Raw genomic sequence first — 14,788 nt, forward strand, 5'->3', positions numbered from 1 at the left:
CTCCACAATGACCCCCACTCCCTACCACCCAACCTACCTGAGAGCTCACCTTTCTACATAATGACCCCCAATCCCTACAACCCAAACCCCTGTGAGCTCACCATTATCCACAATGACCCACACTGCATACCACCCGACTTCCCTGTGAGCTCACCTTCCTCCATAATGACCCCACTCCCTACCACCCAAACCCCTGTGAGCTCACGATTATCCACAATGACCCACACTCCATACCACTGGACTTCCCTGTGAACTCACCTTCCTCCACAATGACCCCCACTCCCTATCACCCAACCCCTGTGAGCTCACCTTCGTCCATAATGACCCCCACTCCCTACCACCCAACCCCGAGCTCACCTTCGTCCATAATGACCCCCACTCCCTACCAGACAACCCCGTGAGCTCACCTTCCTCCATAATGACCCCCACTCCCGACCTCCCTGTGAGCTCACCTCCATAATGACCCCCACTCTCTACCTACTGACTTCCCTGTGAGCTCACCTTCCTCCACAAGGACCCCCACTCCCTACCACCCAACCCCCTGTGAGCTCACCTTTATCCACAATGACCACCACTCCCTACCACCCAACCCCCTGTGAGCTCACCTTTATCCACAATGACCACCACTCCCTACCACCCAACCCCCTGTGAGCTCACCTTCCTCCATAATGACCCCCACTCTCTACCACCCAACCCCCTGTGAGCTCACCTTCCTCCAGCTCATCCATGGTGGTGATCTTCCGCGTTCCGTCAATGGAGAAGATGAAGCGGACCCCCTGGGGAAGGTTGATGTGGTCGGAGAGCGAGCGCGTCAGGTCGGCCAAGAGGGCGTCGAAGGTGCGGAAGCGTTCCACGGCCACGGCATACACGATGCCCTTGAAGTAGCGGTCTCCGTTGCGGTAGAACCTCACCTTCTTGGCCTTCTTCTCGTTGGTGAGGGCCTGCAGGGTGCGCGTGCGGTAGAAGCTGCAGTGGGCGCTGTGGGTGGGGCTAGGCAGCCCGTTCATGCGCCCACCCCGTGGGGTACGGGGCTTGTCGCGCTCGTCAAAATGGCCGAAGTCCAGCTCCATGGTGACAGATGTCAGGGGGGGTCCGTGGTAGAGAGGTGCTGGTTGTGCTGAGCTCTGGGAAGTCTAGCATTGGAAAAACATAACACTATGAGTTATACTGATGCTCATACAGTATAAAACTAAGGAGACTTAGTAAAGATATTTTAGTTTAGGCATGAACATCTAAAAAAGGGTTATTCAATAACAGAGTACCAAAGTGGTAAATGAATCCCTCAACATTCCACCATCTAGCTACTGTGAAATTCCCCTGCAGTGGGAATCCCTTTCCATCTCTATCCCTCTAATACAGTAGAGTACCATGCACCACAGGTGTGCTGGGGGTCACATGCAGTAAACTAAGCCAAGCCTCCCATACCCTGTCTCCCCATGTCTCCCCATACCCTGTCTCCCCATACCCTGTCTCCCCATACCCTACCTCCCCATACCCTACCTCCCCATACCCTACCTCCCCATACCCTCTCCCCATACCCTGTCTCCCCATGTCTCCCCATACCCTGTCTCCCCATGTCTCCCCATACCCTACCTCCCCATGTCTCCCCATACCCTACCTCCCCATGTCTCCCCATACCCTACCTCCCCATGTCTCCCCATACCCTACCTCCCCATACCCTGTCTCCCCATGTCTCCCCCCATGTCTCCCCATGTCTCCCCATACCCTGTCTCCCCATGTCTCCCCATACCCTACCTCCCCATACCCTGTCTCCCCATACCCTGTCTCCCCATGTCTCCCCATACCATGGCTCCCCATGTCTCCCCATACCATGTCTCCCCATGTCTCCCCATACCCTGTCTCCCCATGTCTCCCCATGTCTCCCCTACCCTACCCCCATGTCTCCCCATACCCTACCTCCCCATGTCTCCCCATACCCTACCTCCCCATATCTCCCCATACCCTACCTCCCCATACCCTGTCTCTCCATACCTTGTCTCCCCATGTCTCCCTATTTCTCCCCATGCCCCGTCTCCCCATGTCTCCCCATGCCCAGTCTCTCCATGTCTCTCCATACCTCCCCATGCCCCATGTCTCTCCATACCTCCCCATGCCCCGTCTCTCCATACCTCCCCATGCCCCGTCTCTCCATACCTCCCCATGCCCCGTCTCCCCATGCCCAGTCTCTCCATGCCCCCCATGCCCCGTCTCTCCATGCCCCCCATGCCCCGTCTCTCCATGCCCCCCATGCCCCGTCTCTCCATGCCCCCCATGCCCCGTCTCTCCATACCTCCCCATGCCCCGTCTCTCCATGCCCCCCATGCCCCGTCTCTCCATGCCCAGTCTCTCCATGCCCCCCCATGCCCCTCCCCATGCCCCGTCTCTCCATGCCCCGTCTCTCCATACCTCCCCATGCCCCGTCTCTCCATACCTCTCCATGCCCCGTCTCTCCATACCGTCTCTCCATGCCCCGTCTCTCCATCCCCTCCATACCTCCCCATGCCCCAGTCTCTCCATACCTCCCCATGCCCCGTCTCTCCATGCCCCGTCTCTCCATACCCCCCATGCCCCATCTCTCCATACCTCCTCTCCATGCCCCGTCTCTCCATACCTCCTCTCCATGCCCCGTCTCTCCATACCTCCCCAGTCTCTCCATACCCCCCCATGCCCAGTCTCTCCATGCCCCCCATGCCCAGTCTCTCCATGCCCCCCATGCCCCAGTCTCTCCATACACCCCCACGCCCCGTCTCTCCATACAGTCTCTCCACGCCCCGTCTCTCCATACCTCCCCATGCCCCGTCTCTCCATACCTCCCCACGCCCCAGTCTCTCCATACCCCCCATGCCCAGTCTCTCCATACCCCCCACGCCCCGTCTCTCCATACCTCCCCACGCCCCGTCTCTCCATACAGTCTCCCACGCCCCGTCTCTCCATACAGTCTCCCCACGCCCCGTCTCTCCATACCTCCCCACGCCCCGTCTCTCCATACCTCCCCACGCCCCGTCTCTCCATACCTCCCCACGCCCCGTCTCTCCATAACCCCCCACGCCCCGTCTCTCCATAACCCCCCATGCCCCGTCTCTCCATAACCCCCCATGCCCGTCTCTCCATCTCTCCATACCCCGTCTCTCCATGCCTCCCCACGCCCCGCCTCTCCATGCCTCCCCACGCCCCGTCTCTCCATGTCTCCCCACGCCCCGTCTCTCCATGTCTCCCCACGCCCCGCCCTCCATGTCTCCCCACGCCCCGCCTCTCCATGTCTCCCCACGCCCCTCCATGTCTCCCCACGCCTCTCCATGTCTCCCCACGCCCCGCCTCTCCATGTCTCCCCACGCCCCGCCTCTCCATGTCTCCCCACGCCCCGCCTCTCCATGTCTCCCCACGCCCCGCCTCTCCATGTCTCCCCACGCCCCGCCTCTCCATGTCTCCCCACGTCTCCCCACGCCCCGCCTCCCATTGCCCCGCCTCCCATTGCCCTGTCTCTCCAGAGTGTGTATGGTTTCTGCAAGATGAAGAGGCCAGCCCAATCAATTACAGCCCTCACTATCGATTAGCCCACCCACTCACAGACAGACACAGAGATGTGTTAACCCTCAGCCCTTCTGTGTGTGTGGAAGCAACTGGAGAACGTTCTGCCATGACGGCGCACAAGACACAAGCCTCGTTTAGGATGTTCCCGAGTGAACAGGGGATCAGTATTTAATGTCAGGTGAACAGAATCACTCTGCTGTAGACGCAGTAGTACATGTCCTATGTAGGCATTACAACCCTTCAGTGACCCCTAAAACTAAGGCCAGTAGTTCTGAACATACACTACATACTAAACATGGTATGCACTAAATGGGATGTACAGGTCTCCTGTAGAGCGGAGGTTGCTCCGCCTGTACGTCTGTCTGTCATCTACCATACATTCAGCCTGTGTCCTTCAGAGAGGGGAAGGGAGTGGCCAGTAAGGAACTATTATTAAGAAGGCCAAGTGGATGTGTGATATTTTGGAGAAGAATGTCTCATCAGAGAGTGTTGCTGTTTGTGGTCTGACCAGGGTGGGAAACGAGACACTTTCCCTCTGGCTCCAGGATATGTGCACAGATTGACATTGATTGTCATGAGTCTTGTCCTGGAGGCAGAACTGAGCGATTTCTGCTAATGGGCCAGCTGTAAAGTCAAAATTCTCTATAATGTAAGAATTCATAAAAAGGTTAGGGTTAGCAGTGTGGTTAAGGTCAAATCAGATTAGGTGATTTGGTGGCTGTGACAGCTAGTGACCACTGCCTCCAGGTAAAGATTCATGACAATAAATGCCAGCATGCAATATGTGCTTAATGCGATTCTGGTTTCTGTATCTGATCTCTGTACAGTTCCCCTTTGCCTTACAACCATGACAATATACTAATTTTTGGGATGTGCATTTGCAAGTACCATATATCTTACATGAAAAGGCTAACAAAAATGGTTCCCCACCAGGGTCGTTTTAAAGAACATATGGCAGAAACAAGCTAGAACCATCTGAATCCTCCCACACCTCGGGGTCTGAGCTATGAGCAGGCAGCAGGGGAGGTTCTGGATCTACTGTACAATCAGCATCCCATAAAGGGCTCTTGGACCAGAGAGCTGAGCTGAACATTTGGAGCATTAGTCACTGATGTAAAGTCCATGGTATCATAGTCACTGATGTAAAGTCCATGGTATCATAGTCACTGATGTAAAGTCCATGGTATCATAGTCACTGATGTAAAGTTCATGGTATCATTGTCACTACACCGATGTGTGGTGCTGAGCACCATGTGTGAGGGTGTATTCACACGTTTCAGTGGTTACTCATCCTCTACCACTGGGAAAGGTACATGAGGTGATCCACCCACGAGTTTACATAATCCAATGTACAAAGGAAGCCGGTCTAAAACCTTATAGCATACAAAGACTCTGAAAGAAAGAACAATTACTAAGGTTGGGGTTAAAAAATGATTCAATGTCTTTTTTAAAGGGTTTTCTATTTGGTGTCTTTTGGCAGATAACATAGCTTGTGTAAAGGCCTGAGCAGCCTAGCAGGAATGGTCTCTTTCTGGGTAGTCCAGACCTCTCTGTAAAGCCTGTAGATGAGGCGAGGGTTAGAGAGCACAGCGTGCTCCTGCCAAAACTCTCCACTAACATCTGCTCTTTTTAAACGCAAGCAGACCGTTTTATCCCCTCCGCAAAAAGACAGAAGAAAAGAAAGCATGGTGGGAGGGACTGACTGACTGGCTGGCTGGCTGACTGACTGGCTGGCTGGCTGGCTGAATGACTGGCTGGCTGAAAGACTGGCTGGCTGGCTGGCTGGCTGAATGACTGACTGGCTGAAATGGCTGGCTGGCTGGCTGAATGACTGGCTGGCTGACTGGCTGACTGACTGACTGAATGACTGACTGAATGACTGACTGGCTGAATGACTGACTGAATGACTGACTGGCTGGCTGGCTGGCTGAATGACTGGCTGAATGACTGACTGAATGACTGAATGGCTAAATGACTGACTGACTGGCTGACTGGCTGAATGACTGGCTGGCCAGAGACGTGTTTGCGGCTACCCAGTTCGTTACTGGAACTTTGAAAGAGACAGTTTGGAATAATGAGGAGATTAGCCACTAAACGGGCAGAGAGCACTCATTACTGTGCCACTGTGAATGGGATCCCAGCAGCCATGTCTCACACCATCATAACAATGTCCCCGCCATAGGAGGACAGAGGGCACAGTGAAGGTCATCGTTGAAACGCCGTGCCCTGGAACATGCTTGGAGTTCTGCCCTGTCCAGGTCAGACAGGCAGTCTGTCTGTTCGTTTCAACGAACGTTTCGATTCCGAGCATTCAGGAGTGGAACTAGCGTTTCAGTGAAACTAGCCGACTGCAGAGCAGACAAAGAAACACGTCAGAGTCGTGGGGCAGGTTGCTTCGCTACGACGACACACAAAGCCCCATTTCTAATGAATGTCATTAGCCATCTCTGTGTGATCTAATCAAAGTGAATATAATTCCTCTGTATGAGATGGGAAACGTGAGGTTATGATGACCGCACAGTAGAGCTGAATGCTAGCTGCTCCATGTCAGAACAAAGACTCACTGCACCACAGCAGTATCCACGTGCTAGAGCACAGGCACAGCAGCCATATTGTACTGTACAAGACTTGTGAATGAGGTTAGCTGCAGTGGGACAAACCCCATCTACACCTGCCTAGAATGTGCTGACACTCAAGTCTGGGCTGTCTGGCTGCATTTGTAGCCATGTTTACAAGGCAAACAGCTTCTCTGTAAAAGACACATCCGAGAACTAGTGGCTTCTTATATTACACTGCAAGTCACAAGGTATGTCATCTTTTATCAAAGTACAGTAACTATCAAGTAAAACAGCATCAGTACTCTAGGGACAATATGGTGCTCTGTTTAGCTCCAGGCCTATCTTTTTCCTATATTGTTCAACCATCATCAATAACCCCTCTCACTCAATTGCCCCAAAATGTCCTTCTAAACAATTCTGATCAATAACCACTCGTCAATAAGCTCACGCCCATTGTTCACAAACAAAGCATTTGTCCCCCCCCCCCCAAGCTGACTCCCAGGATATGGGCCAGTAGGGTGATGTGTTGAAGTAGGCAGGAGGTGTGGCGGCTGAAGGAGGCAGGAGCAGATGATGTGTGAGAAATGAGAGTCCTTTATGACAGTCTGACCTCCGCCCCACAGTCCACTGAGCCCTGGAGCCCCACAGTCCACTGAGCCCTGGAGCCCCACAGTCCACTGAGCCCTGGAGCCCCACAGAGACCAGATCCCCTTCCTGGAGAGGACCAAAAAAACATAACAGCACCCCCTCCATCTCACATCACATGCCTCTGCCTGATGACAAGCCCTTTTCAAGTGGCCTTAACTATCCACCCCAACCCATGCCGCAAAAATATAGTGTTCTTGTTGTGAGCCCCCTGGGCCACTTTCATATCCTGTCGAGATTTGTCTGCTAAATTCCTAATGCATTGTTAGTATTAGAACGAGGCTGGAGGTGCTGCTCTCTAGGGAAATGTAGCAAAGCTCGGCCTGTGTTTAGGAAAAGAGAGGTTGAATCCCAACTCTGATTCACTGGTGACGGACTGACTCTCTTCCAGAACTGCTGCTGCTGCCTCACTCTGATACACAAGATTATCACACACAATCAACTCCACAAATACATTAAGACTATTTGTGAACCTTGATTGATCAATCAATCGTCATATGTAGATGATCAATGACTCAGTAATTAATTTTATACAGAGTGAGTCTTAAGTGAGAAACATGTGTGAAGATGTCACATGGTAAGGTAACTTTATAACACACCTCAATGCACCATGTGGTTAAATCAACTTTTAAAACAGCACATCAACCCAGTGCTCAGGACAATTATTGGATTTCTAGGTGTTAGATCTGGGCTTGTCAGTTTGACTGAACTCCCCTATCTGAAATAAACAGCCCCCTCCAGAGGGTAGCACTGTAACAGCCGCTGTTCACCATGCCCCTACCCAAAAGGTTCCACTTCGTACAACACACAGACCCTCATGTGAGGAGGGAGATGAGGTTATTTCTGACCGTTGATCAACACAGTGGGGGAGTTTTACTAATGGCCACACAAAGCTTAATCACACATTAATGAACTGGAAAACAGCTTTAACCAGCAATAAAAGGGCTTTGGCACACATTGTTATGTCAACACATTCAGTCCATCTTGGCCATTAATTAGTGGGCAAGATAACATTTTTCAGCATGAATCTAGTTCAAGAACCACAAAGTCACAAAGTCACAAATTGTGATTTTAAAACGTAACCCTAACCACAATGCCTAACAGTAACCTTAAATTAAGACAAAAAGCAAATGTTTTGTTTTTTGTTAATTTTTACAATTTGGCCAATTTTGGCTTTACAGTTGGCCCATCTAGTGCAAATTGCTCAGTTCTGCCTCCAGGACAAGACTCGTCCCAATAAACATCAACCTGGCGCTAGTGAGGGTGTGTAGACTAGAGGCTGCTATCTGTGACATTTAAAGCTCTGATCTGTGCCAGACAGACAGACAGACCAGTCCTGGGCTGGGCCAAGGGTTGAAGCAGCTTTACCAATTAAAGCCTGGCCACTTCCTGTCAAATCCCCACCTAGTGGCTGTGACCAGTGACCACACCTCAATGGCTTCAGATAAAGACATGCAGCCTAACCCCTCAACCCCTCCACCCCTCGCTATCACCCACTCTCGCTCCACATACAATGCCCACACATGGCTCTACTGCTGGGTAATGGCAACCAAATGTAGACTCCATGACTTAACAGGGGCTTGTTAACTCATTTCTGCTTAAACAATGATTGTGTTAGACTGGCAACGCCCCAATGCCAAAGGTCATGAAACTCACAGCTTTTAATGGCGAAATACTGATTATGATTGATATGTCCTCCTCCCCTTGTCTCTTCACAGCCCCATCATCACACGTGTCCTCCTCCATGAAGACAAACAGAGAGGACCACATTGTCCCCACCCTTAATGCGTCTGGGATCTCCCCTCCCCCGCACACCCTGGCCCTGAGTCTGGCTGAGCTTTTATGACAGGTCCTGAGATGGGGGTAGGTCCCAGACCAGGGAGGGATGGGTTATGGGTAGTGGTACTCCTCCCGACAGACAGGGGCTGGGAGCCCATCTGCTCACCTAATATAATAGACAGAGAGGTAAATCACTGACCCTCTCCCTATGACGTCACTTAGGACTATATATGGTCTACGCTCAGGACAGCCCATTGTCTCACAGGGACACCCCCGTCACTACGACTACTGTAGTGCTACATCACACACGGATACAACTACAAATAATAGTATTATTACTAGACTAATGATTCACCCCAGTGCATTACAATCATCAGGGCTCTAATTACAGGAGGGGCCCCTAAGTATGTAAAATGTCTATCCCCATAAGGTCCAGACCACTACTCATAACACCCCCCAACAGATATGTCATTCAATCCCTGAATATCACAAATAAATGGATATGTGTAAAATAATACAAATGTTCTCACCATGCTTACCTAACCAGGGCACGCTACATCCTGCTCACAGTGCAGCAGACAGACTGCAAAGCTGTTCCATTGTGTGACTGTGACATGTCTAACTGCACAACAGAGATGTGAGGCTGGGTCTGTGCTACCAGCGCCACAGCAGCCCAGATAACAACTCTGACCTGCCCGTCAGCGTCCTGCATCAAATCACCCCAAACATCCTCATCACAGCCGATCTGTGTCTTATCTAGTAACACTAAGCCAGTCTGAGCTGGTTTTAAGTCATATTTGTTTTTAAATAACAAAAGTTTTTCAGTACCCCCTCTAGCTTTCAGTAACAAAAAAAACGGATCAGTTGTTCATATGCCCTCAGAGAAAAGCGGTGGGCGCCGTACATACAGATGAGCCATGACAGTGTTGTACCAACGGGTACGCGCACACCTATAATCACCTGCTCATATAGCCGACAGCCTAAATAGGCAAAAATTCTACCAATCCTTCACAGTGTCCAATACTCCTGAACACAACAACTTAACTCACCGTCAGAAACATAATTTAAATACTGACATAATATTTTTTCTCCATTTAATTATGTTTAACCAAAATATAAAAAGTATCGGGTACTCACCCGCGCTGGAGCGTTTGGAGTGAGGTGGGTGGGTGTGGATGCTGCAGGATAGCGGCACGAGCTCTCTCTGCCTTTGTCTGCCTCTCTCTAGTCTACGAGCTGAGCCTACCTGACCGGCTGCACTGCTGGGTCCTAGAGGCGACCCTGCTGAATCCGCCCTAGCATGGCAATGGCACTGACCGGCATTTTGGGGTATTTCTCACAAAAGGATGATGTAAACCTTTTCAGATCTGATTTTTTTTTTTTTTACTTTCGGGAATCTACTGTGCCATGATGAATAGTTTTTTATTCATTCAGACACCCATGCACTGTATATGCTGCCTACTGAAATTAGAAATACAAATCTGGAGAGAGAAAAAATCTGCCTGCTGAGTTGATTTGATCCCTGTGTTTTGAGAAAATGATGCCACAGGATCTTTCCACTATCTCTATTGTAAAGTAATGTGGTGTTGATAACCCCCTCCAAACAGATTGAACTGTGTGGGTGTTGCTCCTCTCTTCACACCATCCATGTTATATTTCCAGAGGCAGAAACAGCAGGATTGTAGATTGATTTATTGACGAATGTGTGTGGGTGTGTGTGTTGGCTTCTGAAGGTAAAAGCCCATTATCTATACCACTGCCAGAGAGAAAGGAGAAAGGATAGCTCTAAAGAGCTGATGTCCTTCCAGATAAGAGGCTCTTTATATGGGAGGCATCTGGTGTGTGGTGTGAGTTTCAGGTGCAGGTGGAAGTGTTTATGAGCACCTGTGTTTAGATTAGCACCTGTGTTTAGATTAGCACCTGTGTTTAGATTGTTTAGTGTGTTTGTGTGTGTTAAGTTGTTATCATACAATCCTGTGTGTAATGAACTGAGACAAAGTCATCCCAGACTATCTGCATTGACCCCCTTTGCGCGAACTCTTTTGACTCATCACATACACTGCTGCTACTGCTTATTATCTATCTTGTTACCTAGTCACTTTACCCTTACCTATATGTACATACTGTACCTACCTCAATTACCTCGTACCCCTGCACATCTACTCTGTACTGGTACCCCGTGTATACAGCCAAGTTTCGTTACTCATTCTGTATTTATTCCTTGTGCTACATGTTCATTATTTTTCTATTTTTCTCTCTGCTTTGTTGGAAAGGGCCTGTCAGAAGGCACTGTTAGTCTACACCTGTTGTTTACGAAGCATGTGACAAATAAAATATGATTTGATTTGATCTCTTTCAGACTAATCAGAAATGGTGTTGTGTTGCAGGGCCTCTTTGGGGAGTATTGATAAATGTAATGGGGTCCTGTGTGTAGCTGGTGTAGAGAGTCAGGTGCAGGACAGCAGAAATTAGTAATCAACGTACTTTACTCAAAAATACAAAAATACAAGGCAAAAATTACGAGCCCACAATAACGGACCGATTTACAAAAAACAATCACTCACAAACAAACATGAGGAACAGAGGGTTAAATAATAAACAGGTAATTGGGTGAGTGAAACCAGGTGTGTAAGACTAAGACAAAACAAATGGAAAATGAAAAGTGGATCGGCGGTGGCTAGAAGGCCGGTGACGTCGACCGCCGTACGCCGCCCGAACAAGGAGAGGCATCGACTTCGGCGGAAGTCGTGACACTAAAAGCCTAAACACCTCAATGCATGTGTCCAATCTGCCTTGCTTCCGTGGAGTTGGGGTTTTAAGATGAGTCGACTCTTTAAATCAAATTTGTGTCTTGGTCCAGTCAACAACACACACACTAAATCACCCTGTGGTGACAGAGGGGAGTAGTGTGGTGTCATATAACACCATCACCTCTTTGTAAGGCTCCTGTCACTGTCAATAACAATATCGCTCTCCAGCAGATATAGGATCCATTGGACTCGGTCCAAGTGAGTCACCAGAACATTTAATCTAGCTAATGTCACACTGATTTGCAAAGCTGTGCTGTCTACATTTGTCACCTCACCTCGTGGCCAGGCACAATGTATCATAAAATGAGAGTGTGGTGTAGTATTGATGTTAGTCACTCACAACTCTGACAGAGCAGTGCAGGCATAATGCGTAGCCCAGGTGATATCTGACCTGAGGGACCTGACCTAGAGCATTTCATTGGATACTCTCAGAGCTCTAGTCAGGTAGATTCTTGCTTGTCCTAACCCATCGATAGGTCAAAGTGTATCAACGAGGAAAAATCATGACAGAGTACAATGACAAACAAAACACAAAATGTTCTACCAAGCCAGGTATGAACACTGGAACAGTGGCTGGTGACTTCAGCGCCTATGGGGACCGCTGGAGCAAAGCGAGGGTTGATTTTCTCAATTTGTGAAATTATTTCCGTCAGACATTTTCAGGAAATCGTTTCCAATTTATCTTGCAGTTCACAACAAGAAATGACTTGTGGCCATTCATACCATAGAAACCACCAATCTCTGCCTATGTGACACTAGGAGACAGTACTGCTGTTTAATGTTTCATGCTCTCTGGTACTGCTGGTGCCAAGAACACGGGAAGAGTGGCCTTTCTTTTGGTTATGTATCCATTTGTTTCTCTATCCATTGTGTTTTTTATTAGAAACAGACAATGGTTTGTACAATATTTAAATCCCAGGGAGTTTGAGTGTTCAAATGCCTGCCTCTGTCAAAAAGACTGCCTCTATCAAAAAGACTGCCTCTGTCAAAAAGACTGCCTCTATCAAAAAGACTGCCTCTGTCAAAAAGACTGCCTCTGTCAAAAAGACTGCCTCTGTCAAAAAGACTGCCTCTGTCAAAAAGACTGCCTCTGTCAAATAGATCACCTAAATAGAGCAGCCTAATTCTTTACAAATGTTCTTCCTATTTAACATGACATAACACAAGGCCACCATTTGTCGCCTAAGAGAGCTCACAGAAACATTAGTTGTTTACATTTTTTGTTGTTGTTTATTTCACCTTTATTTAACCAGGAAGGCTAGTTGAGAACAAGTTCTCATTTACAACTGCGACCTGGCCATGATAAAACACATGGAATAAACAAAACATACAGTCAATAATACAGTAGAGAAAAAAAAGAAGTCTATATACAGTGAGTGCAAATGAGGTAAGATAAGGGAGAAGGCAATAAATAGGCCATCTTGGCGAAGTAATTACAATATAGCAATATAAACACTGGAATGGTAGATGTGCAGAAGATGAATGTGCAAGAAGAGATACTGGGGTGCAAAGGCGCAAGATACATAAAAGGAGGAACTGGCTTTGGGGGTGACCAGTGAGATATACCTTCTGGAGCGTGTGCTACGAGTGGGTGCTGCTGTGGTGACCAGTGAGCTGAGATAAGGCGAGGATTTACCAAGCAGAAACTTGTAGATAACCTGTAGCCAGCGGGTTTGGCAACGATTATGAAGCGAGGGCCAACCAACGAGAGCGTACAGGTCGCAGTGGTGGGTAGTGTATGGGGCTTTGGTGACAAAACGGATGGCACTGTGATAGACTGCATCCAATTTGTTGAGTAGAGTGTTGGAGGCTATTTTACAGATGACATCGCCGAAGTCGAGGATCGGTAGGATGGTCAGTTTTACAAGGGTATGTTTGGCGGCATGAGTGAAGGATGCTTTGTTGCGATATAGGAAGCCGATTCTAGATTTAATTTTGGATTCGAGATGCTTAATGTGAATCTGGAAAGGGAGTTTACAGTCTAACCAGACACCTAGGTATTTGTAGTTGTCCACATAGTCAGAACCATCCAGAGTAGTGACGCTAGACAGGCGGGTGGGTGCGGGAAGTGATCGGTTGAAGAGCATGCATTTAGTTTAACTTGCATTCACAAGCCGTTGGAGGCCATGGAAGGAGAGTTGTATGGCATTGAAGCTCGTCTGGAGGTTAGTTAACACAGTGTCCAAGGAGGGGCCAGAAGTATACAGAATGGTGTCGTCTGCGTAGAGGTGGATCAGAGAATCACCAGCAGCAAGAGCAACATCATTGATGTATACAGAGAAGAGAGTCGGCCCGAGAATTGAACCCTGTGGCACCCCCATAGAGACTGCAAGTGGTCCGGACAACAGGCCCACCGATTTGACACACTGAACTCTGTCTGTGAAGTAGTTGGTAAAGCAGGCGAGGCAATCATTAGAGAAACCAAGGCTGTTGAGTCTGCCAATAAGAATGTGGTGATTGACATAGTCGAAAGCCTTGGCCAGGTCGATGACTACGGCTGCACAGTAATGTCTCTTATCGATGGCGGTTATGATGTTCTTTAGGACCTTGAGCGTGGCTGAGGTGCACCCATGACCAGCTCTGAAACCATATTGCATAGCGGAGAAGGTATGGTGGGATTCGAAATGGTCGGTAATCTGTTTGTTAACTTGGCTTTCGAAGACCTTAGAAAGACAGGGTAGGATAGATATATATTTGATGAGGGGGATGACCACGGCAGCTTTCCAATCTTTGGGAATCTCAGATGATACAAAAGAGAGGTTGAATAGGCTAGTAATAGTATAGTATAGGGGCAACAATTTCGGCAGATCATTTTAGAAAGATTCAGATTGTCTAGCCCGGCTGATTTGTAGGGGCTCCAGATTTTGCAGCTCTTTCAGAACATCAGCTATCTGGATTTGGGTGAAGGAGAAATGGTGGGGGCTTTGCCTGGTTGCTGTGGAGGGTGCCGGGCAGTTGACTGGGGTAGGGGTAGCCAGGTGGAAAGCATGGCCAGCCGTAGAGAAATGCTTAGTGAAATTCTCAATTATAGTGGATTTATCAGTGGTAACAGTGTTTCCTAGCCTCAGAGCAGTGGGTAGCTGGGAGGAGGTGCTCTTATTCTCCATGGACTTTACAATGTCCCAGAACTTTTTGGAGTTTGTACTACAGGAAGTAGATTTCTGTTTAAAAAGCTAGCCTTGGCTTTCCTACCTGTCTGTGTATATTTGTTCCTAACTTCCCTGAAAAGTTGCTATTCGATGCTAATGCAGAACGCCACTGGATGTTTTTGTGCTGGTCAAGGGCAGACAGGTCTGGAGTGAACCAAGGACTATTTCTATTCCTAGTTCTACATTTTTTGAATGGGGCATGCTTATTTAAGATGGTGAGGAAGGAACTTTTATTAAAGAATAACCAGGCATCCTCTACTGACGGGATGAGGTCAATGTCATTCCAGGATAACCCGGCCAGGTCGATTAGAAGGCC

At 48.8% G+C, this 14,788-nt stretch overlaps 1 protein-coding gene across 2 annotated transcripts in view; it reads right to left on the reverse strand.

The window, feature by feature from the left end:
* LOC112230661 (neuronal migration protein doublecortin) overlaps nt 1-9,856 on the reverse strand; it is a 99,553-nt gene extending 89,697 nt beyond the window's left edge. The window contains exons 1-2 of one of the 2 annotated variants that reach the window (XM_042311279.1): nt 9,651-9,856; nt 710-1,133 (exon numbers count right to left, since the gene is read on the reverse strand). In XM_042311279.1, coding sequence (XP_042167213.1) covers nt 710-1,070 — 361 coding nt within the window. In that variant the 5' untranslated portion in view covers nt 1,071-1,133; nt 9,651-9,856. The remainder of the gene's footprint in view (nt 1-709; nt 1,134-9,650) is intronic. The other variant, XM_042311280.1, reaches the window with a different exon arrangement.
* Between the last annotated feature and the right edge of the window lie 4,932 nt (nt 9,857-14,788).

Source organism: Oncorhynchus tshawytscha, linkage group LG33 (genome assembly GCF_018296145.1).
Source record: "Oncorhynchus tshawytscha isolate Ot180627B linkage group LG33, Otsh_v2.0, whole genome shotgun sequence".
Taxonomy (NCBI): domain Eukaryota; kingdom Metazoa; phylum Chordata; class Actinopteri; order Salmoniformes; family Salmonidae; genus Oncorhynchus; species Oncorhynchus tshawytscha.